Here is a 25963-nt window from a genome sequence, read left to right as displayed (position 1 = left end):
AAAATATTTGTTTAAAAAAAACCTTTAAAGAAAAACATTCTTAAAACATTAGCACTCATTGGTCTTAAAGCTGCTTTTGTTGTATTTCTCCCGTGGGATCCAGGAAACTGGCAAAGGAAACTCTCCCCCCCCCCCTCTCTCTCTCTCTCTCTCTCTCTCTCTCTCCCTCCCCAGGGGACCAGGAGTGAGAGGAAGAGAGGCTTGCCTCAGTAGTTTTCGTGTGTGATTGAGAGAGCCTGGTAAAGCAACCTCTGCCTCTCCCCACCCTTTGTCCCCAAGGGAGGAGCCTCAGCCAATGGAGAACATAGAAGTTTTGCTCTGTATCTCCTATGCGATTGAGCAAGTCTGGCAAAGCAAGCTGTTATCCCATCTTATGTATAATTGAAACTGATGTATGATACGATGTAACTGGGATTGATAGAATTTATAGCACCTATTTTTATTTATTTTAATTAATTTATGTAACTGTACCATATTTAAAGTATTGTTTATCTGTTTTAACTAAATCATGGCGCGCCATGTCTGTGAGCCGCCCTGAGCCCGCCTTTTGGCGGGGGAGGGCGGGATATAAGAATAAAATTTGATTGATTTGATTGATTGATTGGAAGAAACCAGATGATAGCCAGTGGCTCAGGGGCCTGATTCAGCCCCCGGGCCGCATTTTTGACACCCCTGGGCCGCACGTTTACCACCTCTGGGCTAGAGGGTGCAGGATGCAGCCACCTTGCTGAAAGGAAGCAGGTCTGAATCTGGCCATTCCCTGGGAGGGAGGTCTCCTGGGCGTCCAGCATTTGCGGCTTTGAGACTTGTGATGGCAACAAACTGAGATATAGATCCCATAAGGAATTAATTAAGGCACAGCCAGTGGTGACGGAAAGCTATCCTGAGAACGTGACAAAAGCACTGTCAGGTCGCAGCTGGCTTATGACCACCTGTTTTCAAGGCAAGAGATGAACAGAGGTGGTTTGCCATTGCCTCTGGACTTCCTTGGTGGTCTCCCATGCAAATATTAAACAGGGCTGACACTGCTGAGATCTGATGAGGCTATCCGGGGCCATCCATGCCACAGCAAAGCATAGTTAGCGGTAAGCAGTTTTACACTTACAGTGAAGAGTATAGGACCTGCCTTGCTGATTCAAGGGAATGGTAAAGCTCTGGGGAAACTCAAAGTTTGCCTAGTCTAGCATGGCTCACTTGTGTATTCCTGTAGGAATTGGGGATGAGTAGAGGTCACATGATGTCTTCAGCAAGAACTCTGTTCTTTTTCTCCTCCTCGTTTAGGACATGCCTCTGGGGCTGATGGACGACATCTACGAATTTGTGAAGAATTTCTCCATCCGGATAGACGAGGTGGAAGAGGTGAGACTTGAGGGCTGAATAAGAATGGGTGGCTCTCGCTGCATGGTCTCCATGCGCCCCCCCTCCAAATGTTCCCTCTAAGCTGAGTTAGTGAGTTAGCTCACAGTTTTTTAGCCTCCAGCGCATACATTTTTTTGTCTTAGCTCAGGAAAAATGGCCCCAGAGCAAGCTTAATTTATGCAGTAGCTCACAACTTTAATGCCGGTAGCTCACAAAGTAGAATTTTTGCTCACGAGCAGGGCTTCTTTTGTAGCAGGAACTCCTTTGCATATTAGGCTACACGCCCCTGATGTAGCCAATCCTCCTGAAGCTTATGGTAGGTCCTGCACAAAGAGCCCTGGAAGCTCTTGGAGGATTGGCTGCATCGGGGTGTGTGACCTAATATGCAAAGGAGTTCCTGCTACAAACAAAGGCCCTGCCCACAAGATTCCACAGCTTAGCGAGACTATTGGCTCTGACCCACTTATGAGGTTGTGCTTCATGTGTTGCAACAGCCAGGTGCATGCTTCCCAAGACCTTGTTCTCCAGCTGCTCCCCAGTGACCCCTTTTTCAGAATTCCCAGAGGGAAGCACTGTGTGTCTGCTTAGGCCAGGGGTGTGAAACTCATTTGTTATGAGGGCCAGATCTGACATAAATGGGACCCGGTTGGGCTGGGCCATTTGTCTCATAAAATGTAATGCGAGATAAAAACCTTATAAAGCACACAAAGATTTTTTTTTAACTTAAAACATGATTAAAACATTAGCATTCATTGGTCTTAAAGGTGCTTCCTTTGCATCTAGCTTCAATCATTCTCCTCTCTGTCAAGAGTGCCTTTTACCGTTTAGTTAGAACGCTGCTTTCACTTCTCACTTAGGAAGCTCCTATCTCCGTGTAACAACTGACGCATTCCTTCTGCCTGATCTCAGGGATGGCCAAGGCCGTCTCTGCCTGATATGTGTGCAGCTGCGACGGGACTGGGAAAGAACCATAAGGGAGGGGTTGCTTGCTTCACGCCTTGGGTTTGAATGTGTAATGGTTTAACATAAAGTATAAGTAGAGGGCATTTGCCCGCCAAAGTCAGTTTTTGCAAGAGCCATCTTGAGCCTGACGTGTCAGTAAGTCAATAAAGGACTGTTCTCTGAATGGCCTGGTGTTGATCACTGAACTGTTGGGGACTTGACACTGTCCCCTTTTTTACCCTCACAACAATCCTGTAAGGTAGGTTGAGCTAAGTATGCATGGCTGGCCTGAGTCACCCAGCAAACTTCCCTGGCAGCTGAAGGATTCTAAACCTGGATTTCTGAAATCCTAGTCTGGCACTCTAAACACTGTATCTAACCACTACGCTGACTTTCCTGAGGATTAGGAACTTGGTTTTTTACTTAAATAAAAGTTTAGATCTTCCATTGGCTGGTTTCTGTTTGTTTTCCCTACACTTTTGTGGAATTGTGGCATGCATGCTGGCCTTGGTTGCAAGTCTCCATCTAGTGGAGGAACTATAGCAGGGGTGGCCAAACTGTGGCTCGGGAACCACATGTGGCTCTTTCACACATACTGTGTGGCTCTCGAAGCCCTACTGCCCTGTTGGCCAGCTTGGAGAAGGCATTTGTCTCTTTAAATCACTTCTCCAGGCCAAGCCAGCAGGCAGGTTGAAGAATGCATTTAAAGTTAAAGTTGCTTTCTTTCCACCTCTCCCTTCCCAACCCATCTATTTTCCTTCCTTCCTTCTCTCATCTGATGTTCATGTCTTGTGGCCCTCAAATATCTGACATTTACATTAAGCAAGTTTGGCCACCCCTGAACTATGGAGTTGTTTGAAAGTCTCCCAGAGCTCAGCAAACGAATCTTGCTCTTGCAGATGCTCACAAATAACCGAATCTGGAAAAACCGCACCGTCGATATTGGAGTGGTAACAGCAGAGGAGGCTTTGAATTACGGTTTTAGGTAACGAACCTGTGGAGACTGTGTATTTGACATGTCATTGCAGAAGGGCTGAGTTAGACAATGAATGCTTGGCCAGCTGGATCTCTAGCCAGCCCAAGCAGGCCTCACTAACCTGGGACTCTCCTTTCTTGCGTTGAGTTGCTTTTGGCTGTGGGGGTGGCATATACTAATGAGTTATGCCAATGAGCTCCACCATCTACTTTTCTACAAAACGACCCCTGTATCAGTGAAACGGTCAGGAAGTTCTTCCAAATGTTGAGCTGGAAACTCTTTTGATTTAATTTCAACCCATTGGTTCTGGTCCTACCTTCTGGAGCCACAGAAAACAATTCCGCACCATCCTGTATGTGACAGCCCTTCAAGTACTAAAAGATGGTGATCATATCACCTCTCAGCCTCTCCTCTCCATGCCCAGCTCCAACTTTTCTTCATAGGCTATTTGGTGGCAAGCTCCACCTCCAAGGACACCTCTTTTGGGGCAGCCATTTTGCAGCTGTGCCCACCAGGCTATATCAGAATTCCAAAAGTATCTGCAGAGTCAAAAAGGTTGGGGACCCCGCTTTAAGGCATCTGTGTGATGGGATGCTGGACTAGATGGACTCCTGGTCTTGACTGGCAGGGCACCTCTGACGTTCTCATGTTCCTTTGTCCCTTCCTCGATAGCGGCGTGATGCTTCGTGGCTCAGGAATCCAGTGGGATCTTCGCAAAACCCAGCCATACGACGTGTACGACCAGGTGGAATTTGACGTCCCAATTGGATCCCGAGGAGATTGCTATGACAGGTACGTTTGGGGTCAAGGAGGAGAGACAGCTTGAAGGCAGAGTGAAGCCCCTCAGAATTTCCATAACAACTCTCCGTTATGGGAAGTTGGAACTTCTGAGCTGAAAAAGAGGCCAAGCTGGAACAAGCTACAGGAGCCTCCATGGCTCATTCATTCCCTTGCTATTCTCTGCCACAGGAGGTGGTGGTGGCTACAAGCATAGCCAGCTTCAAGAGGGAATTGGATAAACATATGGAGCAGAGGTCCATCAATAGCTCTTAGCCACAGGGTATTGTTGGAACTCTCTGTCTGGGGCAGTGATGCTCTGGACTCTTGGTGCTTGCGGGGGACAACAGTGGGAGGGCTTCTAATGTCCTGGCCCCACTGATGGACCTTCTGATGGCGCCTGGGATTCTTTTGGCCACTGTGGGACACAGATTGTTGGACTGGATGGGCCATTGGCCTGATCCAATATGGCTTCTCTTATGTTCTTATGTGACACAGAGTGTTGGACTGGATGGGCCATTGGCCTGATCCAACATGGCTTCTCTTATGTTCTTATGCTATCCTATCATGAGCCCTGGCTTTTATTTCAAGTCGGCCCCCTCCAGATTTCTGGTACAAGAAGATTAGATGGTTGTGTATTATATACTTTTCTTGATTCTTCAGTGTGAAGTGAGCCTCCCCCCCCCCCCAAGAAATTCTAGGTATAATTTCCATACTTCTCAGTTACTTTGAAAGTTTGTCCATCATCATGTTTCCCCTGAAATTTATTATACTTTCTTTTGACACATGGAGGGGGGGGCGGTTCTTTTCTTTGCTGGGAAACTCTCTTAGACTCTGGGTTCCCTGGAAGAAACCTAGTAATGGATGCCACAACTCAGGGAACACCTTAAGAACATCTAGACTGAGCCACTAAAAAGGGTTCCTATTAGCACAGTACTAGATCAATAAAAAACAGGATGTAAACGTAATTTTTGGAAAACTGTAGAACCCATGCCGTATAACACATGGAGAAGACATTAAGAAGAAGAATACTGCAGATTTATACCCGCCCTTCTCTCTGAATGAGAGACTCAGAGCGACTTACAGCGACTTACAATCTCCTATCTTCTCCCCCCATAACAGACACCCTGTGAGGTGGGTGGGGCTGAGAGAGCTCTCGTAGCAGCTGCCCTTTCAAGGACAACCTCTGCGATAGCTATGGCTAACCCAAGGCTATTCCAGCAGCTGCAAGCGGAGGAGTGGGGAATCAAACCTGGTTCTCCCAGATAACAGTCTGCACACTTCACCACTGCACCAAACTGGCTCTCAGGAGAAATATCCTGTACTGAAACAAAGCCCAAAAAATTCACTATAAAAAGAAAGTTTATTATAAAAGGAAAGCATGACTGGATTTTAAAAAGGGGGGATAGAGACAAAAGGGCAAAATAAAACACAGGGGAAAGGAACACAATATATCGCAGTGTGCAGTTTTTCAAATAAAAGCTATAAAGTCAGTCTAACTTACTTAGATACACTTTACCTAGGCTGTAGCAGGTGCCTCAAAGCATGTGCAGAGTTCCTTGCAGTAGCAAGATGTTGGCGGTGTCTCTAACCCCTTCCCAACCTCCTGGGGACCCCAGTTTCCAAAGAAAATGAGGGGAAATCCCAAATACCCAGATATTTATGGTCAGTGGAAATCTGGCCTAAGCTAGCCACCTCTCTAAGAGTGACAGCTGATTTCGTCAAAGTCCCTCCTCACGTCACAGGCAGGGCTGGCTCACCCGCTAGGCAAACTAGGTGGTTGCCCTTGGCGCCGGGAGGGGGGCGGAACGAATCGGTAACCAAGACAACTGCCTTAATTTGCCTCTCTCCCCGCTGCCTCCGCCAGCCCCCTCCCTTCACTTCCAGCTCTCTCCACCCCCCCAGAGAAGCTTGCCGTGATGAGGCTGGGCCCTACCAGCTTCGAGGCAGACGGCATCTGCGCCTTTTTCGAAGAGAGCTCCGGAGGAGGCTTTGCTCTCCCCTCACTTCCAGTTCCGGAAAGGAGGGGGGGAGAAGCCACCTCCAGCGGTCTCTTCGAAAAATGCGCAGATACCAGCTGCCTCAAAGCCAATAGGGCCAAGCCTCATTGTGCTTCTCTGAGGGAGAGAGGGGGGCACTGGGGAGGGAGGCGGCGGTGGGGGGCAGCGGGCAGGAAGCCTGCCTGGGGCGCCATGCACCCTAGCGCCAGCACTGCTCACAGGCTATTGTTGCCAGTCAGAAAATGAGAAAAATGATAGCCCTTGCTGCCAAGTAGCTGTTAATGACTCTGAACTACCACAACAAACCGTCTCCTCTAGACTGGCTTGTCCTTTGTCAAAACAGGATTAACTTTGGCCTGGTGACCCCATGTGGAGTGGGAATGAATGTCAGTCTAATGTAAACCTCAGGTTCCAAGAACCCAGACCCTGTAGGTGGCACCCTTGAGCCATAGCAAAGTTTCAGGCAGGGCAGCTGAACTTGTTTAACGCAACAGCCACATAGAATAAACGTCAGATGTTCGAGAGCCACACAACACGTCAGTTGTTGAGAGCTGCGAGGGAGGGAAATAGATGGAGGAGAGAGAGGTGGAAAGAAAGCAACTTTGAATACATTGCCCGAGCCGCTGGCTAAATTGGCTTGGGGAAGTGATTTAAAAAGAAATGCCTTCTCTAAGGCCAGTGGGGCAATGGGGGCTTCAAGAGCCGGACAGTATATCAAAGAGCCACATGTGGCTCCTGAGTCACAGTGTGGCCACCCCTGTTTCAAAGTTTCTGTCATACCTCCAGGGCTTTTTTAATAGCAGGAACTCCTTGGCATATTAGGCCACACACCCTGATGGAGCCAATCCTCCTGGAGCTTACAGTAGGCCCTGTAATAAGAGCCCTGTAATGAATCCTCTTGGAGGATTGGCTACATCATGGGTATGTAGCCTAATATGCAAAGGACTTCCTGCTACAAAAAAAGCCCTGCATACCTCTATTATGAATCTGTTACAAATGAAAATTTAAACAACTAAAAATTGAGCGGCAGGCTTTTGGAAAGAACTTCAGAGCATAAGAGAAGCCGTGTTGGATCAGGCCAATGGCCCATCCAGTCCAACACTCCGTGTCACACAGCGGCCAAAAAAAAAAAATCCAGGTGCCATCAGGAGGTTCATCAGTGGGGCAGGACACTAGAAGCCCCCCCATTGTCACCCCCATGCACACCAAGGATACAAAGCATCACTGCCCCAGACAGACAGTTCCAACATTACGCTGTGGCTAAGAGCCACTGATGGATCTCTACTCCTTATGTTGATCCAATCCTCTCTTGAAGCCGTCTATGCTTGCAGCCGTCACCACCTCATGTGGCAGTGAATTCCAGGTGTTAATCGCCCTTTGGGTGAAGAAGTACTTCCTTTTATCAGTTCTAACCCGACTGCTCAGCAATGTCATTGAATTGGACCACTGAAGATTCTTTGGCAAAAGAAAGTTCTGTTTAATTGAATTTTCTTTTGCCAAAGACTCTTCAGTGGTCCAGTTCAGCCCACTGTCATGTGAGACTGCTCCAAGTGGGTCTTTCCCTATTGACTTTACTCCCTTTGCCCCCCTCCTCAAACGCTGGGATATTCTGCAGCCCTCCTGGCATCTCCTAGCTTCTGCACCCCCGACCTGTTCAGACCCCTGCCCGTCTTCCCAACAGATACCTCTGCCGAGTGGAAGAAATGCGCCAGTCCCTCCGCATCATCTTACAGGCCCTCAACAAGATGCCCCCCGGGGAGATCAAGGTGGATGATGCCAAGATCGCTCCTCCAAAGAGGGCAGAGATGAAGGTAAAAGCAGAGCGGTAAGGAAGAGCAGTCCCAGTCTGGTGGGAGGGAAGTTTTGTGGGTTTTTTTAGAGAGGCCTTTCATGAATTGGGTTCTTAATCTGCTGCCATTTCCTGCTCCAGAGGTAGCTGCTTTGGGAAGTGGGGTTGTGAAACCAGGCCAGAAGTACTCAACCATCGCTGTTCAGTTGCTGATTAAAAAGAGGGTGGAACAGTTCCCCTGACTCCCTCTCTTTTGTGTGTGTAGCAGTTCCCCTGACTCCCTCTCTTTTGTGTGTGTAGCAAAAGTGGCTAGCCGAAAGAGACACCCGCCCCACCCCTTCACCTCTCTCTTTTCATAATTGTGCACGATCACATCAGCTGACATCTGCTCCATTCTGCTGTAGCCAGGGGTGGGATTCTAGCAGGAGCTCCTTTGCATATTAGGCCACACACCCCTGATGCTGCCAGCCCTCCAAGAGCTTACAAGGCTCTTTTTTGAAAGCTCTTGGAGGATTGCGAAGGAGCTCGTGCTAGAATTCCACCCCTGGCTGTAGCCATCATCGTCATCAGTTTCATTCCTCAAAGTGATCACAACCAATCAGGGAGAAAATCTTGTTTGCCATGATGTTAACGATACCATTTTGGTATCAGAGAGCATTGCTAAAGACAAGAGACACCGACGAACAGTGCCATCCTGTGTAGAGTTAACCCTGTCTGTGCCACTGAAGAAGACGACACTGGATTTGTAGCCCGCCCTCCACTCCAAATCTCAGAGTCTCAGAGCGGCTCACAATCTCCTTTCCCTTCCTCCCCCACAACAGATACCCTGTGAGGTGGGTGGGGCTGAGAGAGCTCTCTCAGAAGCTGCCCTTTCAAGGACAACCTCTGCCAGAGCAACCCAAGGCCATTCCAGCAGCTGCAAGTGGAGGAGTGGGGAATCAAACCCGGTTTTCCGAGATGAGGGTCCACGTGCTTCACCATTACTCCAAACTGGCTCTCCCTTGGGTTTAGACTGAAGTAACTCTACATAGGGTTGCACTGTTATAGTGTGAACGGTGCTTCGTATGCCACTTGCCTCAGCAGTCCTAGCCAGCCAGAGGTCACCCTGACCGTTGATTCCTTTTGTAGTGACCTTTGAAAAGTTGATGAAATGGTGGGAGTGAGTGACATTTTGGAGTTGACAAAAGCACACACCTTTTTGCCTCACCCTTAGCTAACACTCAGGGCTTTTTTTAGCAGGAAAGCACATGAACGCAGTTCCGGCTGGCTTGGCATTAGGGGGTGTGGCCTAATACACAAATGAGTTCCTGCTGGACTTTTCCTACACAAAAAGCCATGCACAAAACAATGGTGCTGTCAAGGGGTGTGGCCTAATTTCCAAATGAGTTCCTGCTGGGCTTTCTGTACACAAAAGGCCGTGTGCAAAAAATGGTGCTGTCAAGGGGTGTTGCCTAATATGCAAATGAGTTCCTGGTGGGCCTTTTCTACACAAAAAGCCATGCACAAAACAATTATGCTGTCGAGGGGGTGTTGCCTAATATGCAAATGAGTTCCTGCTGGGCCTTTTCGACACAAAAAGCCGTGCACAGAACAATGGTGCTGTCGAGGGGGTGTGGCCTAATATGCAAATGAGTTCCTGCTGGCTTTTTTCTACACAAAAGGCCCTGCTACCACTTAACCATCACCTTCATTTGACAGAGTTCTCCCTCACTTTCTTGATATGTTTTAGTTATGTGGCGTGCCAGCTCAGTGCCCTAATAAACTGTCAACCTCTCTTTTCCCCCAGAGCTCTATGGAGGCCCTGATTCACCACTTCAAGCTGTACACAGAGGGCTACCAAGTGCCCCCTGGCTCAACGTACACAGCCATCGAGGCCCCCAAGGTACTTGCCTACATCTTTGCAGTACATAAATTAGCGAGAACAGCTATGAGTGTTCATTGTCATAACCACAGAATCTGCATCATAACCGCGGGCCCTTAACGTTCAGGAAGGCCCGGCTCTGGTCTCTTTCCCAAAACTAAGGATCAGGGTTTGACAGACTTAAGTAAAAACCATTTAGAATATATCTGAGCTTGTACAGAGTGCTCTTCTCTCCCCACTGAGTAGCCATAACCAGACAATTCTCATCTAGGCATAGAGGCAAATATTCCCTGATTTCCAAGAATCCCTGCCACTCGTCATTTCAGAAACCGAGAGCTATGTGTGATTTTCTCCCTCCCTCCATGTTTAAGAAGAGATCCCAAATGCTGGAATAAGGGAGAAGACTGAGAGCTGAGCCTGCCCCTTCTCCTTCCCCTCAGCCGGGCCACAGGGATCAACAGACAAGAACTTAAACTTTTATTTATGGCTTGAACATAACACTGAAGAAAGCAAGGTAGAAGTGAAGAAATACAGATGGAAACTTGGGAATATTTGTGGAAGAACTCTATGAAGCTTTCGACATGTCATAGTACTAAAGAGAACTGTTTTAAAATGATGCATAGATGGTATATGACTCCGAAGAAATTGGCAAAGATGAATAATAAGATGCCGGACCGATGTTGGAAATGTAAAAAAACATGAAGGTTCTTTCTACCATATGTGGTGAACTTGTGAAAGAGCAAAAAAGTATTGGCAGATGATTCAACAAGAAATTTCTAGGATCTTGGGATATGAATTTAAGAAAGTTGCAGAGACTTTTCTGTTGGGATTACAAATGGAAAAATTTCCAAAAGAAGATAGAACTATAATTTGGTACTTGCTTTCAGCTGCTAGGACATTATATGCACAGTTGTGGAAGCAAGAAAAAATACCAGAGAAATGGGATTGGATTGTAGAAGTTATGACATGGAGTGTAATGGACAAATTAACAAGAATTTCAAGAGACTATGATTTAGAAGTTTTTAAGATGGAGTGGAAAAAGTTCAGAAGATATGTAGAAAAAGAGTGGAAAATAAAAGGACATTGGGCAATTTTTGATAATGATTAAGTCTTAAAAAAAAGAATATTAATTTTTGTTTTTATTAGTTAAGGGTACCTTTAAACATTAGTACTTTAAGTAAATAACACCGGCGGGGGTCAAGTAATGGGGGGAGGGGTGGGTAGAAAGTAATATATGGGATAGATAAAAGAAGTTATTAATGATGCAAGAAATATAATTTGTCACCATATGTTACCAAATAAAATTGTTTTAACCCACAAGAAAGCAAGGTAGAAGTTACAACATTGGTCACTCTTAGGCAGCCCCATAGCCAGAAAAATTTGGGTAAAGGGGCCCGGAAGATAAAACACTTGGTGGGGGGGCCACGGGGCTTGGCTGCTTCCCTCCAGCCGCCAGTCCACCCGGCCCCGGCTCTCTCTTGCTCTCTCTCTGACTTGCTCTCTCGCTCTCCCCCTCGCTGCCACTGTCTTCTCTCTTTCTGTCGCTCTCTCGGTCTTTCCCTTGCTGTCACTCATTCTCGCTGTGTCTCTCGCTTTCGCTCTCTCATCTTGCACTCTCTCTCTTGTTGCTCTCTCATGTGCTCTCTCTCTCCCCCTCCCTCCCTTTTCCTCAGGTCCTGGAGGCCCTCCAATGGAGAGGCCCTACAGAGGGAAGGGTTTTTTTTATAGAGTGGCCTTCCCCTCCCCTCCGGGCTCCACCACAGCTACGGGCCTGCTCTTAGGGAGAGACAGAACCTAATATATCCATCACAGTAAGTTAGGCTGAGAGTGTGACTGGCCCATGACCACTCAGCAGACTTCCATGACTGAGTGGAGATGCAAATTCTAGTCCAACACTCTGAGCGTTACTACACCATGCTGGTGACCGGTTTTTTTGTGTGTTGCTGGCATTGGCCCAGTTTCAGGGATCAGCATCACCTCCAAGTCAGCTTTGTCAGTTTTCAGTAGCAGCTTTCAAATCGGTCACAGTCACTTCCTCTCCTGTACCGGGACAAGCATGCTGCTGACTAAATGGTTTTGAGTCTAATTATCTCTGTTCTGCCTCTGCAGGGGGAATTTGGCGTCTATCTGGTCTCCGATGGTAGCAGTCGACCCTACCGCTGTAAGATTAAAGCTCCTGGCTTTGCGCACCTGGTAAGATAATAGCTGTCAAGCACATGCAGAGAGAGGCTACAACAGGTCTCGAACTGGTGACCAGAGGAGTGTGGAGTGGGATTATAGCCTGAGCACTACCAACCAACTAACTCTGGTGATAGGAGGGTTCTGCAGGGACAGTAGTCAGGAAGCCGGCAGTCCTGAGCAGTGATGCTCCCTGGCTCCCATGTAGAGGCTTCCAGATCTGCTTAATGCTTCCTGACCCACTTTTCATTGACATTAATTGGGGTGATAGCCTGAACACCATTAGCCAACTCTGGTGCAAGGAGGGATCTGCAGGAAGAATAGCCAATGAGGTCAGTGATCCAGAGCAGTGGTACTCCCTGTCCCCCAGTAGACACTTCTAGATCAGGCTAGATGCTTCCTGACCCGCTTTTCATTTATGCTAGGTGAGATTACAGTCTGAACACCACCAGCCTACTAATAAACAAGGGGTACATATAAGGTTTGTAGATGGTGTCTTTTCTGGGCTTTGATTAGAACCAGACCTGTTGAGCTTCAGCAAAGTTGCTGCATCGAGTCCCTTCTGGTTAGATCCAGGGACCGGTTTCTGTCCCAGACTCGATGCTTCCTAATCCCAATCAGAGATTCCAGTCCAGGCTTTCTCTGCGGTCTCAGCAAATGGAAGAGCTGCTGTTGTATACATCGACTTTCTCTACCTCCGCCTTCCTCAGTGGCACAGGAGAGCCCATTGTGGCTCATCCATTTAACTAAGCTGTAAAATTCATCCATGTATTTGCATGGCACAAGGAATAAGTGGAAGTAGTTGCTTGCAGAAGGGAACGGGAAAGGTTTCCAGCTCTTCAGAAACAATGCCTCTATCAGTTTTTCTTCTTCTTCCTGAGCTAGGAAAATGTCAGTCATTGCAAAGGAAAGCCTTTGACAGCGGACATGGACTGAGGTGCAAGGCGCCTTCCTCTTCTGTGTTCCTTTTCTCAGGTCCTGGGCAGCGAAGGGAAGGGCAGGTGGAGAAATGCTGCATGCATTTTTCCTTGCCAACCCTTTGGCTGCTGCATGGGGACATGTGCAGGCTCCACTTCATATTCTCTTTTTCTAGCAGGAGCTCCCCTGCATATTAGGCCACACACCCCTGATGTAGCCAATCCTTCTGGAGCTTACAGTAGGCTCTGTACGAAGAGCCCTCTAAGCTCTTGGAGGATTGGCTACATCAGGGGGCGTGGCCTAATATGCAGATGAGCTCCTGCTAGAAAAAGAGCCATACACACAGAAATCTACATGGAAAGTAGCTTTTTTTTTCTTGCCACAAGGGAAGATAAAAATCAACTGAAATTGGGCAACGTGCACCAATCGTGCAGAGTTATCATCCTGCCTTTGTGCAAATCTGTTTGTGTTTCTCATTCAGAGGGTCACGGCGCCTTGCAGCTTGCAGAAAAACTGAAATTTGTAAAGCAGCCAAAAAATAAACCTTGTAGAGAATCACTAAACAATTCGCAGTATAAGCAATACTCAAAAGTTTTGTATATTCATAGAAATCTCAGTAAAGTTCAAATACAATATATAAGTGCAATACTAAGTATGATTTTTTCCCCCTCAGTTCATTTCAGTTCAGTAGAAGGACATCTCAAGAACCAGGTATTCTTGAGACGTCCTTCTATCGATTCCACTTGTGCTCTTTGAGATTGAAGGACTGAAATTCTGCCACAAGCACTTTCATGAACTGATAAAATTCATACTTATTATTGTACTTATATGATATTGGATTGGAGATTTCTATGAATATATACAAAACTTATGAATATTATTTATACTGTGGATTGTTTAGTGGTTCTCTACACAGTTTATTTTTTGGCTGCTTTACCTTCCTTCTTTCCATGTATCTCTTCACTGGAATTTGTAGCCAGCTGCTGCTGGGCTCCACCGAGACGTTGTCCTTGTTCTGTCTTGGATCAGGCAGAGCTGTGGTTTGGCATCATATTTAAAAGGTAGGGCTGCAGGAAGGGCCCTGCTGGATCAGACCAGTGGCTCAGAATTCCAACAACCAGTGCCCTGGCTTGCTCACACAATCCATCCTCCCCATATAAGCCCAAATTGGCAAACCGTGGTTTTTGCACTTGCTCTGCAAAAAACCACTGCTTGTTTCCAGTTTCTTTGGTATGCCAAACCACAGCTCTGCCTGATCCAAGCTACAGTGATGAAAAAACGAAAGAGAAACAGAAAGCGATTCAATTGTTTGTTAATCACCCTTTGGGTGAAGAAGTACTTCCTTTTATCCGTTCTAACCTGACTGCTCAGCAATTTCATTGAGTGCCCACGAGTTCTTGTACCATGAGAAAGAGAGAAGTACTTCTTTCTCTACCTTCTTTGTCCCATAATCATGTAAACCTCTATCATGTCCCATAATCTTGTAAACCTCTATCATGTCACCCCCTTCAGTCGACGTTTCTCCAAGCTAAAGTGCCCCAAGCGCTTTAACCTTTCTTCATGGGGAAATCCATGGAATGCCTGTCATTTGGATTCCGATTTGTAGTCCTCTGTTCATTTTGCTCCTGGAAGAAACGGACCAGCTACAGTGATGAAAAAACAAAAGAGAAACAGAAAGCGATTCAATTGTTTTTTATCTTTTTAAGGGGGGGAAGTGTTTAAAGGGACAAACGGGGAAATGGCTGGTGAACTGTTGTTTCTTTTCCCCTCCCCCCTACCCTTCTTCTGCAGGCTGGCTTGGATAAAATGTCCGAAGGGCATATGCTTGCAGATGTGGTGGCCATCATAGGTAGGTCTGGCTTTCTTTCCCTTCTATGAATGTAGCGCTTCCCATTCGCCCCATTCGCTGCGCTCAGAGCAGCATACATTTCTTTATTCCCCATTCTTCCTTTTTTTTCTCACCAACAACCCTGTAAAGTAGGTGGGGCTGAGAGCATGTGACTAGCCCAAGGTCACCCAGCGCACACCTGCAGCATGATTAGGGGCAGGGCTCATTTTGTAGGAGGAATTCCTGATCTGAGACATTATAGTCAGGGCCAATGTTCCCTCTAAGCTGCAGAGTTTTGTGAGCAAAAATTCTACTTTAAAGTTGTGAGCTACTGCAGGAATTAGTGTGCTCTGGAGCCATTTTTCCTGAGCGAAGACAAAAAGGCACGAGCTGGAGGCTAAAAACCTGTGAGCTAGCTCACACTAACTCAGCTTAGAGGGCACACTGGTCAGTGCTTTTTTTGTAGCAGGAACTCCTTTGCATATTAGGTCACACACCCCTGATGTAGCCAATCCTCCTGGAGCTTACAGTAGGCCCTGTCCTAAGAGCCTTGTAAGCCCTTGGAGGATTGGCTACATCAAGAAAAAGAAGATGATGATATTGGATTTATATCGCACCCTCCACTCCGAAGAGTCTCAGAGCGGCTCACAATCTCCTTTCCCTTCCTCCCCCACAACAGACACCCTGTGAGGTAGATGAAGATATTGGATTTATATCGCACCCTCCACTCCAAGGAGTCTCAGAGCGGCTCACAATCTCCTTTCCCTTCCTCCCCCACAACAGACACCCTGTGAGGTAGATGAAGATATTGGATTTATATCCCGCCCTCCACTCCGAAGAGTCTCAGAGCGGCTCACAATCTCCTTCCCCTTCCTCCCCCACAACAGACACCCTGTGAGGTGGGTGGGGCTGGAGAGGGCTCTCACAGCAGCTGCCCTTTCAAGGACAACCTCTGCCAGAGCTATGGCTGACCCAAGGCTATGCTAGCAGGTGCAAGTGGAGGAGTGGGGAATCAAACCCGGTTCTCCTAGATAAGAGTCTGCACACTTAACCACTACACCATCAGAGGGGTGTGGCCTAATATGCAAAGGAGCTCCTGCTACAAGATGAGCTCTGATTCGAGGATTCAGACTGAGGTCTCCCAGGTCGTAGCCAAACATTCCATTAACCGCTTTGCCACACTGACCTCCTACCGGCTGTGGAGGGAAGCACCCATGGAGGAAGCCTGTGGAGAGCCAATTTGGTGTAGTAATTAAGTGTGCAGACTCTTATCTAGGAGAACCAGGTTTGATTCCCCACTTCTCCACTTGCACCTGCTGGAATGGCCTTGGGTCAGCCATGGCTCTGGCAGAGGTTGTCCTTGAAAGGGCAGCTGCTGTGAGAGCCCTCTCCAGCCCCACCCACCTCACAAGGTGTCTGTTGTGGGAGAGGAAGGTAAAGGAGATTGTGAGCCGCTCTGAGACTCTTCGGAGTGGAGGGCGGGATATAAATCCAATATCTTCTTCTTCTTCTTCGTGAAAGGGAATACGACTAACCTATGCAGTTCTGCTGTCATAACAACCTTTCGAGGTAGGCTGGGTTGAAAGACAGGAACTGTCCCAAAGTCTTGCATGAATACATGTACGAAGCTGCCTTATACAGAATAATTCCAGTGGCCCTTCAAGGTCTGCCTTGTCTACTTAGGCAACTCTCCTGGGTGTCAGGCAGAACCTGGGCCTTTTAACTGCAGATGCAGGGATTGAACTAGGGTTTCCATGTCCAATTCAAGAAATATCTGGGGACTTTGGGGGTGGAGCCAGGAGACATTGGAGGTGGAGCCCAGGAGCAAGGTTGTGACAAGCAGAATTGAACTCCCAAGGGAGTTCTGGCCATCACTTTTAAAGGGACCGCACACCTTTTAAATGCCTTCCCCCCCCCCCCCAATTGGAGATAATGAAGGATAGGGGCACCTTCTTTTGGGGCTCATAGATTTGGACCCCCTTGTACAATCTTTTTGGAACTTGGAGGGTATTTTGGGGAGCAGCACTGGACGCTATATGGAAACCTTGGTGCCTCTACCTAAAAAAAACAGTCCCCCCTCCTGAGCTCTAGATATCTACAGATCAGTTCTCCATTATATCCTATGGGAATTGGTCTCCATAGGGAATAATGGTGTGCCCAGCAGACATTTCCCTTCCCTCCCACCCGCTTTCTGATGACCCTGAAGTGGAGGGAGGGCCTCCAAACCAGGGGATCCCCTGCTTCCACCTGGGGATTGGCAACCCAAGCTTTTCAGCATGCCATACAGATACTCTGCCAATGAGCTGCAGCCTCTTCCCTTCTCTTCATGGCTAAATCAGGGCAGAAACGTAACCAGGATTTTAAAAGTCGAGGGAGGTGGAACCCTTTCCCATCCCCTGCAGGGCTTGCTGCTTCTCAGAAGCTTTCTGGGGTAGGGGCAAAAGTTGGGAGGCTCTGAAAGCGGTCAAGTCGAGGCATCCAGTCCGAAAACCTTGGAATCAAAAAGGGACTGTACTTTGCATGCAGGTGCGGGGGGGGGGGGGCTTCCTTCCACCTCCCTCTCCCCCACCCAGCACTTTGCAGCTTGCAGCTCCATCCGTCCCCCCATCCCCATCCCATTCCACGCAGCATCCTCCACCTTCCACTTCGGTGTAGTGGTTAAGTTCGCGGACTCTTATCAGGGAGAACCGGGTTTGATTCCCCACTCCTCCACTTCCAGCTGCTGGAATGGCCTTGGGTTAGCCATAGCTCTTGCAGGAGTTGTCCTTGAAAGGTCAGATTCTGGGAGAGTCCCCTCAGCCCCACCCACCTCACAGGGTGTCTGTTGTGGGGGAAGATGGTAAAGGAGATTGTAGGCAGCTCTGGGTCTCTGATTCTGAGAGAAGGGCGGGGTATAAATAATCATCGTCGTCATCTTCTTCTCCCTCTGCCTGCTGCTTTTGCTGCCGCAGTGCCCTGTGCCCTGCTCAGCTCCCCCAGCTCCAGCTGCCACTGGTGATGCTTTGCTGGCTCAGCCATGATAGAAGAGAAAAACAAGCAGGCTGCACCCTAGAGGACCTCCTGGGAGTCCCCCCCAGAAGTCAGACAGCGCCCCCACAGGCTCCCCTCCCCCCAGGCTGCAGGCCTGAATCAGGGTTTTGAATCTGGATCTCATCTTCCTGCTTCACCCTTCCCCCCGCCCCAAGCAAATTCATCTTCCTATCCAACCGTACTGCCTCTTAACATGTATCAGCCAGTTTGGTGTAGTAGCTAAGTGTGCAGACCCTTATCTGGGAGAACCGGGTTTGATTCCCCACTCCTCCACTTGCAGCTGCTGGAATGGCCTTGGTTTAGCCATAGCTATCGCAGGAGTTGTCCTTGAAAGGGCGGCTGCTGTAAGAGCTCTCTTAGCCCCACCTACCTCACAGGGTGTCTGTTATGGGGAGGGGAAAGGAAAGGAGATCTGGGAGAACCTGGTTTGATTCCCCACTCCTCCACTTGCAGCTGCTGCAATGGCCTTGCGTTAGCCATAGCTCTCGCAGAGCTGTCCTTGAAAGGGCAATGAAATTACAACAAAAATACTGTGGAAAAACAATGAAAGAATCCTGAAAGTACTTAACAATTCTAATAATTATTCAGTTGTGACTCACCAATATTACAATGCAACTCATTACATAAATCTCAAATGCAATGTGCCAGGATAGAAATAAAGTTCATAAAAGATTCTCAGTTCCTATGTGTCAATTTCATGACTTTAAAGCGCTCAAAGACATTCACCCGACTCCACGGGAGGAATAAGACGCTAGTGCAGTCCGAATTTTGAATGCAGATGATTTAAATTTTAGAAATCATTTCTTCAGTATTGCAGATGTTATATTGAAACTTTCATCAGTTGTAGAAGTTCTGAAAATAGTGGGTCATGATAAGTCTCTGACAGTAAAGCTGCCTGTAGTACTGTTTCAGATTCCTTTGTCTTAAGAGACACCTCCCACGTTCCAACATCCAACGAAACCCTTCTTACAGCACTAGCTCTGGAGAAAACTATTCTGTCCTTCCTAAGCTATTTCCTAAGTTAGTTGGATGTTGGAATGTGGGAGGTGTCTCTTCGACAAAGGAATCTGAAACAGTACTTCAGGCAGCTTTACTGTCAGAGACTTATCATGACCCACTATTTTCAGAACTTCTACATCTGATAAAAGTTTCAATACAACATCTGCAAGAGTGAACAAATGATTTCTAAAATTTAATAATAATAATAATAAGTTTTATTTATACCCCGCCCTCCCTGCCGGGGCAGGCTCAGGGCGGCTTACAATCGGTCATGATATAGTATTTAAATCATCTGCATTCGAAATTTGGGCCGCATTAGCGCTTTATTCCTCCCGCGGAGTCGGGTGAACGTCTTTGAGCGCTTTGAAGTCAAGAAATTGACACAAAGGAACTGAGAATCTTTTATGAACTTTATTTCTAGCCTTGCACATTGCATTTGAGATTTATGAACTTTTGTAGCATGTAATGAGTTGCATTATAATATTGGTGTATCACAACTGAATAATTATTAGAATTGTTAAGTACTTTCAGGATTCTTTCGTTATTTTTCCGCAGTATTTTTGTTGTAATTTCATTCCTATTTTGTGGAACTCTAGTCCTTGAAATGGCAGCTGCTGTGAGAGCCCTCTCAATCCCACCCAACTCACAGGATGTCTGTTGTGGGGGTGGGGGGGGAGAAGAGATAGGAGATTTTAAGCCACTCTGAGTCTCTGATTCAGAGAGAAGGAATGGAAAGGAAAGGTCCCCTGTGCAAGCACCAGTCGTTTCAGACTCTGGGGTGACGCTGTTTTCACATCGTTTTCACGGCAGACCTTTTACAGGGTGGTTTGCCATTGCCTTCCCCAGTCTTTTACACTTTCCCTCCAGCAAACTGGGTACTCATTTTACCGACCTCGGCAGGGTGGAAGGCTGAGTCAATCCAGAGAGCACTGATGTCAGTAGGAAAAAACAGACTGACTACCCCTGGGCCAAGAGAAATTAAACTACAGAGCACTCGCACATGGGCCTTTTCGGCTGCGGCCCCATATCTTTGGAACCAACTCCCAGAGGAAGTGTGGGCCCTGCGGAACCGGAGTTCCGCAGGGCCTGCAAGACCACCCTCTTCAAATTAGCCTTTATGAACAGCTGAATTATAATTCTACAACAAAGGAAAATCCGCCATCAGTATTAACTAGAATAGCGTCAATGATAATGTTATGGTTTGTTTTAATTAATGCTCTAACTGGTTTTTAAGGTTAAATTAATGCTCAATTTTAATGTTTTAATATAATTGTTTTATTAATGTACCATTGGTCATTGTGTTGTTTATTACTGTTCTATTTATTAATGTACCACTGGTCATTGTGTTGTTAGCCGCCCTGAGCCTGCTTCGGCGGGGGAGGGCGGGATATAAATAAAATTTTACTTACTTACCTTGGGCCAGCTACCTGAATCCAGCTTCTACTGGAATCGAACTCGGGTCGTGAACAGAGAGTTCAGAACACAGTACTGCAGTACTGCTGCTTTACCACTCTGTGCCACAGGGCCGCTATTCAGAGAGAAGGGCGGGGTATAAATCTACAGTCATCGTCGTCTTCGTCAGCATCTTGCTGCAGCTGCTGATAACCACTCTCCTTCCCCTCCCTCACAGGCACCCAGGACATCGTCTTTGGCGAAGTGGACAGATAAGCTTCTCGGTAGCTGAGGACGTGATCCAACCGGAGTCGAGGCTCATGTGCAGATGCTTGGGCCGTGCCCCCTCCCACTTTTGGCTCTGCCCAGCAAAGAATGTTGACACAGACTTGATCTGTTATTTCTGTGTGTGTGTGAGAGAGAGAGAGATCCGGTCCTCGTGCACTGCAGTCAGGCTTTTGTGAAATAAAAATACTCTCACCCGGACTGCAAGCAAGTTCCGCTAGTGTGATATCAGCTACCCAAGCCTGCCAGTCTCCCTGCCTCCCCCTTCCTGCCACTTCCTCTTCCTTCAGTGAGACTGTCACACTCATTCGTTGTTCTTCCCAATCCTGTGAACACTGGGCTCTTCATGATTTCCCCTCTTCCCCCCCCCCGCCCCGGGCTAAATCTGTCTTTGGCCAGAGCTGCACTTTCTTATTGAGGGGTGGGAAGGGACCAGAATATTCCTTTGAGCACTTGGGCAATCTCTGAGGCAGGGCTTTTTTTGTTGTTGTTGCAGAAATTCCTTTGCATTTTAGGCCACACACCCCTGATGTAGCCAGTCCTCCTGTAGCTTACAGTAGGCCCTGTACTAAGAGCCCTGTAAGCTCTTGGAGGATTGACTACATTGGGGTGTGTGGCCTAATATGTAAAGGAGTTCCTGCTACCAAAGAAGCCCTCCTCTGAGGGGTGATCATGTAGGGTCAGCTACCCGTCAGCGAAGAAAGAAGAACAAGAAGAGGAGGTTGGATTAATACCCCACCCTTCTCTCAGAGTCTCAGAGCAGCTTACAGTCTCCTTTCCCTCCCCACAACAGACACCCTGGAAGGTAGGTGGAGCTGAGAGAGCAGAGCAGTTCTTGAGCAGAACAAATCTGACGAGGTTATGACTGACCCAAAGTCACTCCAGCACTTGACTATGGAGGAGGAATCGAGAATCAAACCCAGTTCTCCCAGATAACAGTCCACACACTTAACCACTAAACCAAACTGGCTGTCTTCCCTGTTGGATCAGACCAGTGGTCCATCTAGTCCAGGCAGCTTCCTGTCTCACACAGTGGCTAATAAGTTCCTCTGGTGGGCCAACAACAGGGCAGAGAGGCAGAGGCTTTCCCCTCATAAGAACATCAGAAGAGTCCTACTGGATCAAACCAGTGCTCCATCTAGTCCAGCATCCTGTCTCACACAGTGGCCTCAACCAGTTCCTCTGGTGGGCTGACAACAGGGCAGAGAGGCTGAGGCTTTCCCCTCATAAGAACATCAGAAGAGCCTGCTGGATCAGACCAGTGAGGGTCCATCTAGTCCAGCCTCCTGTCTCACACTGGCCACAACCAGTTCCTCTGGAGGGCCAACAACAGAGCAGAGAGGCTGAGGCCTTCCCCTCATAAGAACATCAGAAGAGCCTGCTGGATCAGACCAGTGAGGGTCCATCTAGTCCAGCCTCCTGTCTCACACTGGCCACAACCAGTTCCTCTGGAGGGCCAACAACAGAGCAGAGAGGCTGAGGCCTTCCCCTCATAAGAACATCAGAAGAGCCTGCTGGATCAGACCAGTGAGGGTCCATCTAGTCCAGCCTCCTGTCTCACACTGGCCACAACCAGTTCCTCTGGAGGGCCAACAACAGGTCAGAGAGGCCGAGGCCTTCCCTTCATGGGAACATCAGTGCGGGTCCATCTAGTCCAGCATCCTGTCTCACACAGTGGCCTCAACCAGTTCCTCTGGAGGGCCAGCAACAGGGCAGGGAGGCCGAGGCCTTTCCCCCATAAGAACATCAGAAGAGCCCTGCTGGATCAGACCAGTGAGGGTCCATCTAGTCCAGCATCCTGTCTCACACTGTGGGCTCAACCAGTTCCTCTGGAGAGCCAACAACAGGGCAGAGAGGCCAAGGCCTTCCCCTCATAAGAACATCAGAAGAGCCCTGCTGGATCAGACCAGAGGCCCATCTAGTCCAGCATCCTGTCTTTCACAGTGGCCAACCAGTTCCTCTGGAGGGCCGACAGCAAGGCGCAGAGGCCTTCCCCTGATGTTGCCTCATGGCTTTGCGATTCAGAGGATCAGTGCCTCTGAATATGAAAGTTCCCCTCAGTCACCACAGCTAGGAGGCATTGACAAGACTTATCCTCCATGAATCTTATCTAATCCCCTTTTAAAGCTCTTTATTCCTATGGCAAACAAACACTACATCCTCAGGCAGCAAATTCCACATTTTAATCACGCTCTGTGTAAACTATTTCTGAAGATGGGAGACCCACCTCTCTCTTTTAAATATAACCGTAGCACACCAATGAAAGCAAAGCCCTTGCTCACTTGAAAGGAGAGTGGCTATTGAACTTCCCCCACACACTCCAAAAATCACTCTCCCACCCGATCCCCCCTCACACACACTTTTAAGAGGACCTGGTGGAGACACAGGTGTCTTATCCCCACCCACCCCTTTTTTTGTCAGCTGTCAGGTCACATTTGACCTATGGCAAACCCATAAGGTTTTCAAGGCAAGAAATGTTCAGAGGTGGTTTGCCATTCAAATACTAACCAGGGCTGACCCCACTTAACTTCCAAGATCTGACAAAATCAGGCTCACCAGGATCCTCAAGGTAAGGGCTGGATCTTCCCGATCATATCTACCTTTGGCTCCAACGTTCCCTCTAAGCTATGGAGTCTTGTGAGCAAAAATTCTACTTCGTGAGCTCCTGGCATTAAAGTTGTGAGCTAATAAATGAATTAGTTTGTTCTGGGGCCATTTTTCCTGACCTAAGATAAAAATGTGTGAGCCGGAGGCTAAAAAAACTGTGAGCTAGCTCACGCTAACAGCTTAAAGGGAACATTGTTTGGCTCTCGGTGTAGGGAAGTGAAGCTGGTCCAAACCCAGCAGCCAAATCTCTGCAGTACACTGGCATTAAGAACATAAGAGAAGCCATGTTGGATCAGGCCAACGGCCCATCAAGTCCAACACTCTGTGTCACACAGTGGCAAAAAAATTTATATACACACATACACTGTGGCTAATAGCCACTGATGGACCTGTGCTCCATATTTTTATCTAAACCCCTCTTGAAGGTGGCTATACTTGTGGCCGCCATCACCTCCTGTGGCATTGTTGGCGAGTACTCCCCTATAAGGGGGCTAGTCAATGGATCCATTCCACTCAGGCCTGTTTAACCTCCTCCAGTCCAGGCCACAATCAAAAACCCACTCATTTTAGTGGGGCAGGTGGCGAACGTAGTTAAATCTGAAAGCAACCATATTTTCAGGAACTTGGTGGATTCCACAGTGGCCACCAGCTACCTTGACTGGGACAGTTCAAAAGTTTGCAGTCTGGAAAGAAAAGCCACAAAAAGGAAGAGGCGGCTGTGGGCCTTGGCACAAATGGTAAAAATTAGACGTTACACTTGTGGTTCTTTTTACTTTTTCAGAACTCCTGCTAGGGTTGCCAATCCCCAGGTGGACTGCCCCGAAGGGTTCTGTGATTAAACCAGCCTCCAATATAATCAACAAATTTTCATTGAAATTTGTAAAGGAAACATAAACAACCACTTAAAGCAGTGAATTGTACATAAGGTGAAGTCATACAATATGCTCAGTCCTTTACAAAGAACAACATTAGGTGAAGTATTATAATATGCACAGTCTTTCTTGGGACCAATAGGCCTCCAAATGGTTTCAGCCAAGAACTGGCAAAGTAGAGTCTTCTTCACAAGTCAAACTGCAGTAGAAAAAAAGCCAACAGTAGCAGACAGCTACGAAGGCGGCGCCTCTCTGCCTCCGTTTCTCTGAAGCTTCCACAGGCTGAGTGAAGAAGAATACAAACTAAGTATACAGATAATCCATACAAAAATAGTTTCAAATAACCAATTTGAACCATTTTACCTTAATGCAGGTGGAGGCAGGGGATCCTCCAGTTTGGAGGCCCTTCCCCAGCTTCAGGGTCATCAGAAAGTCGGGCGGGGGGGGGAGGGAAATGTCTGCTGGGCACTCCATTATTCCTTATGGACACTGATTCCCATAGGGTATAATGGAGAATTGTTCCATGGTTACCTGGGGGGGGGTGCTGTTTTTTGAGGTAGAAGCACCAAATTTTCAGCATAGCATCCAATTCCTCTTCTCAAAACAACCCCCAAGTTTCAAAAGGATTGGACCAGGGGGTCCAATTCTATGAGCCCCTCTCCATTATTTCCATTTGGGGGAAGGCATTTAAAAGGTTTGTAGTCCCTTTAAATGTGATGACCAGAGCTCCCTTTGGCATTCAGTTATGCTTGTCACAACCTTGTTCCTGGCTCCACCCCCAAAGTCCCTGGATATTTCTTGAATTGGACTTGGCAACCCTACTCCTGCCCAGTTCTTGTTTGGGCAGTAGGTTCAGGACAGACAAGCAGGGGTGTCAAACTCATTTGTAACGAGGGCCAGGTTTGACACAAACAGGACTTTGTGGGGCCAAGCCATGCATGTCATAAAATGTAACCCCAGGTAGCAGAGATATAAACTTTATACTAAAACTCTTGTGATGTTTTGTTTAAAATGGAAAGGTGGGGCAATAGTGGAATTTGGCAATGCAATTTTTAAAATAAAACATGAAGAAAAAGCACAAGGATCACAGCAGAAACTACAAATATAAAATGCTCTGAATCTAGGAAACATGAAATGGCTGGGCATTGCAAGCTTCTCCCTCCACCCCGAGTCTACTCAGATTTACGATAACTCTCCAGATAATATGGCTGTGGGTTCCCAGGTTTGAGTACTGACTAGGCACCAGTTCTCAGGTCCATTCAGCAAAGACAAGCTGGCTCAAAGCATCAATCCTTTATTTGCAAGCAGCATCAACCAGCCATAAACGCTGCAAAAAGTGAAACTGCCTTACCTCCACTCCATGGAAATATATTGCAGTACAATGTTGCAAGGGAAACATGGAATAGGTGCAGAGACCTTAATGGAAAATCCATTCCATGTTTTCCTTGCAAGCCCAGAAGTCAGCAAAGACAAGGCAGAAGGAGCTGGGAACATTTGTTATGGCAGCCTTGGAGCTGCAAAGGGTGAGGACAGGAGGGGAAGAAAATTGCTGCGGGCCTGACTGAAGCCCTGTGCAGGCTGGTTCTGGCCCATAGGCCAGGAGTTGGACAACTCAACAAGAAAAAAATCCTACTTTATACAGAGGGTGATTAAAATGTGGCATTTGCTCCCAGAGGATGTAGCGATGGTCGCAGAAATAAAGGGCTTTAGAAGGGAATTAGACAGATTCATGGAGGATAAGTCTATCAATGGCTACTAGCCATGGTGACTGAGGGCAACCTCCACAGTCCTTTCACATCCTCTGAGTCAGGGGGCAACATCAGGGGAAGGCCTTGGCCTCTATGCCTTGACGTTGGCCCTCTGGAGGAATCCGTTGACCAAAATGTGAGACAGGATGCTGGACTAGATGGACCACCAGTCTGATCCAGCAGGGCTCTTCTGATGTTCTTATGAGGGGAAAGCCTCAGTCTCTCTGCCCTGTTTCAAGCCGTCAGGAGGAGAAGGAGGAGGAGGAAGAAGAAGAAGAACATGAAGAAGATGATGAAGATGATGATGATGATGATGATGATGATGATGAAGATGAAGATTAAGAAGATGATGATGAAGAAGATGATGGTGATGAAGAAGAAGAAGATGATGATGATGATGAT

General features: G+C 47.6%; 1 protein-coding gene across 1 annotated transcript in view; it reads left to right on the top strand.

Annotated features, from left to right (window-relative positions):
• Positions 1-20541, top strand: part of LOC132591059 (NADH dehydrogenase [ubiquinone] iron-sulfur protein 2, mitochondrial) — a 39506-nt gene extending 18965 nt beyond the window's left edge. Inside the window, exons 7-14 of the mRNA XM_060263941.1 lie at positions 1282-1359; positions 3201-3286; positions 3950-4069; positions 7736-7865; positions 9630-9725; positions 11814-11897; positions 14592-14649; positions 20288-20541. Coding sequence (XP_060119924.1) covers positions 1282-1359; positions 3201-3286; positions 3950-4069; positions 7736-7865; positions 9630-9725; positions 11814-11897; positions 14592-14649; positions 20288-20325 — 690 coding nt within the window. The 3' untranslated portion in view covers positions 20326-20541. The remainder of the gene's footprint in view (positions 1-1281; positions 1360-3200; positions 3287-3949; positions 4070-7735; positions 7866-9629; positions 9726-11813; positions 11898-14591; positions 14650-20287) is intronic.
• Positions 20542-25963: the final 5422 nt, after the last annotated feature.

This window comes from Heteronotia binoei, unplaced genomic scaffold (assembly GCF_032191835.1).
Source record: "Heteronotia binoei isolate CCM8104 ecotype False Entrance Well unplaced genomic scaffold, APGP_CSIRO_Hbin_v1 ptg001401l, whole genome shotgun sequence".
NCBI classification, from domain to species: domain Eukaryota; kingdom Metazoa; phylum Chordata; class Lepidosauria; order Squamata; family Gekkonidae; genus Heteronotia; species Heteronotia binoei.
The sequence above is the reverse complement of the archived record's forward strand: the minus strand, read 5'-3'. Positions and strand labels throughout refer to the sequence as shown.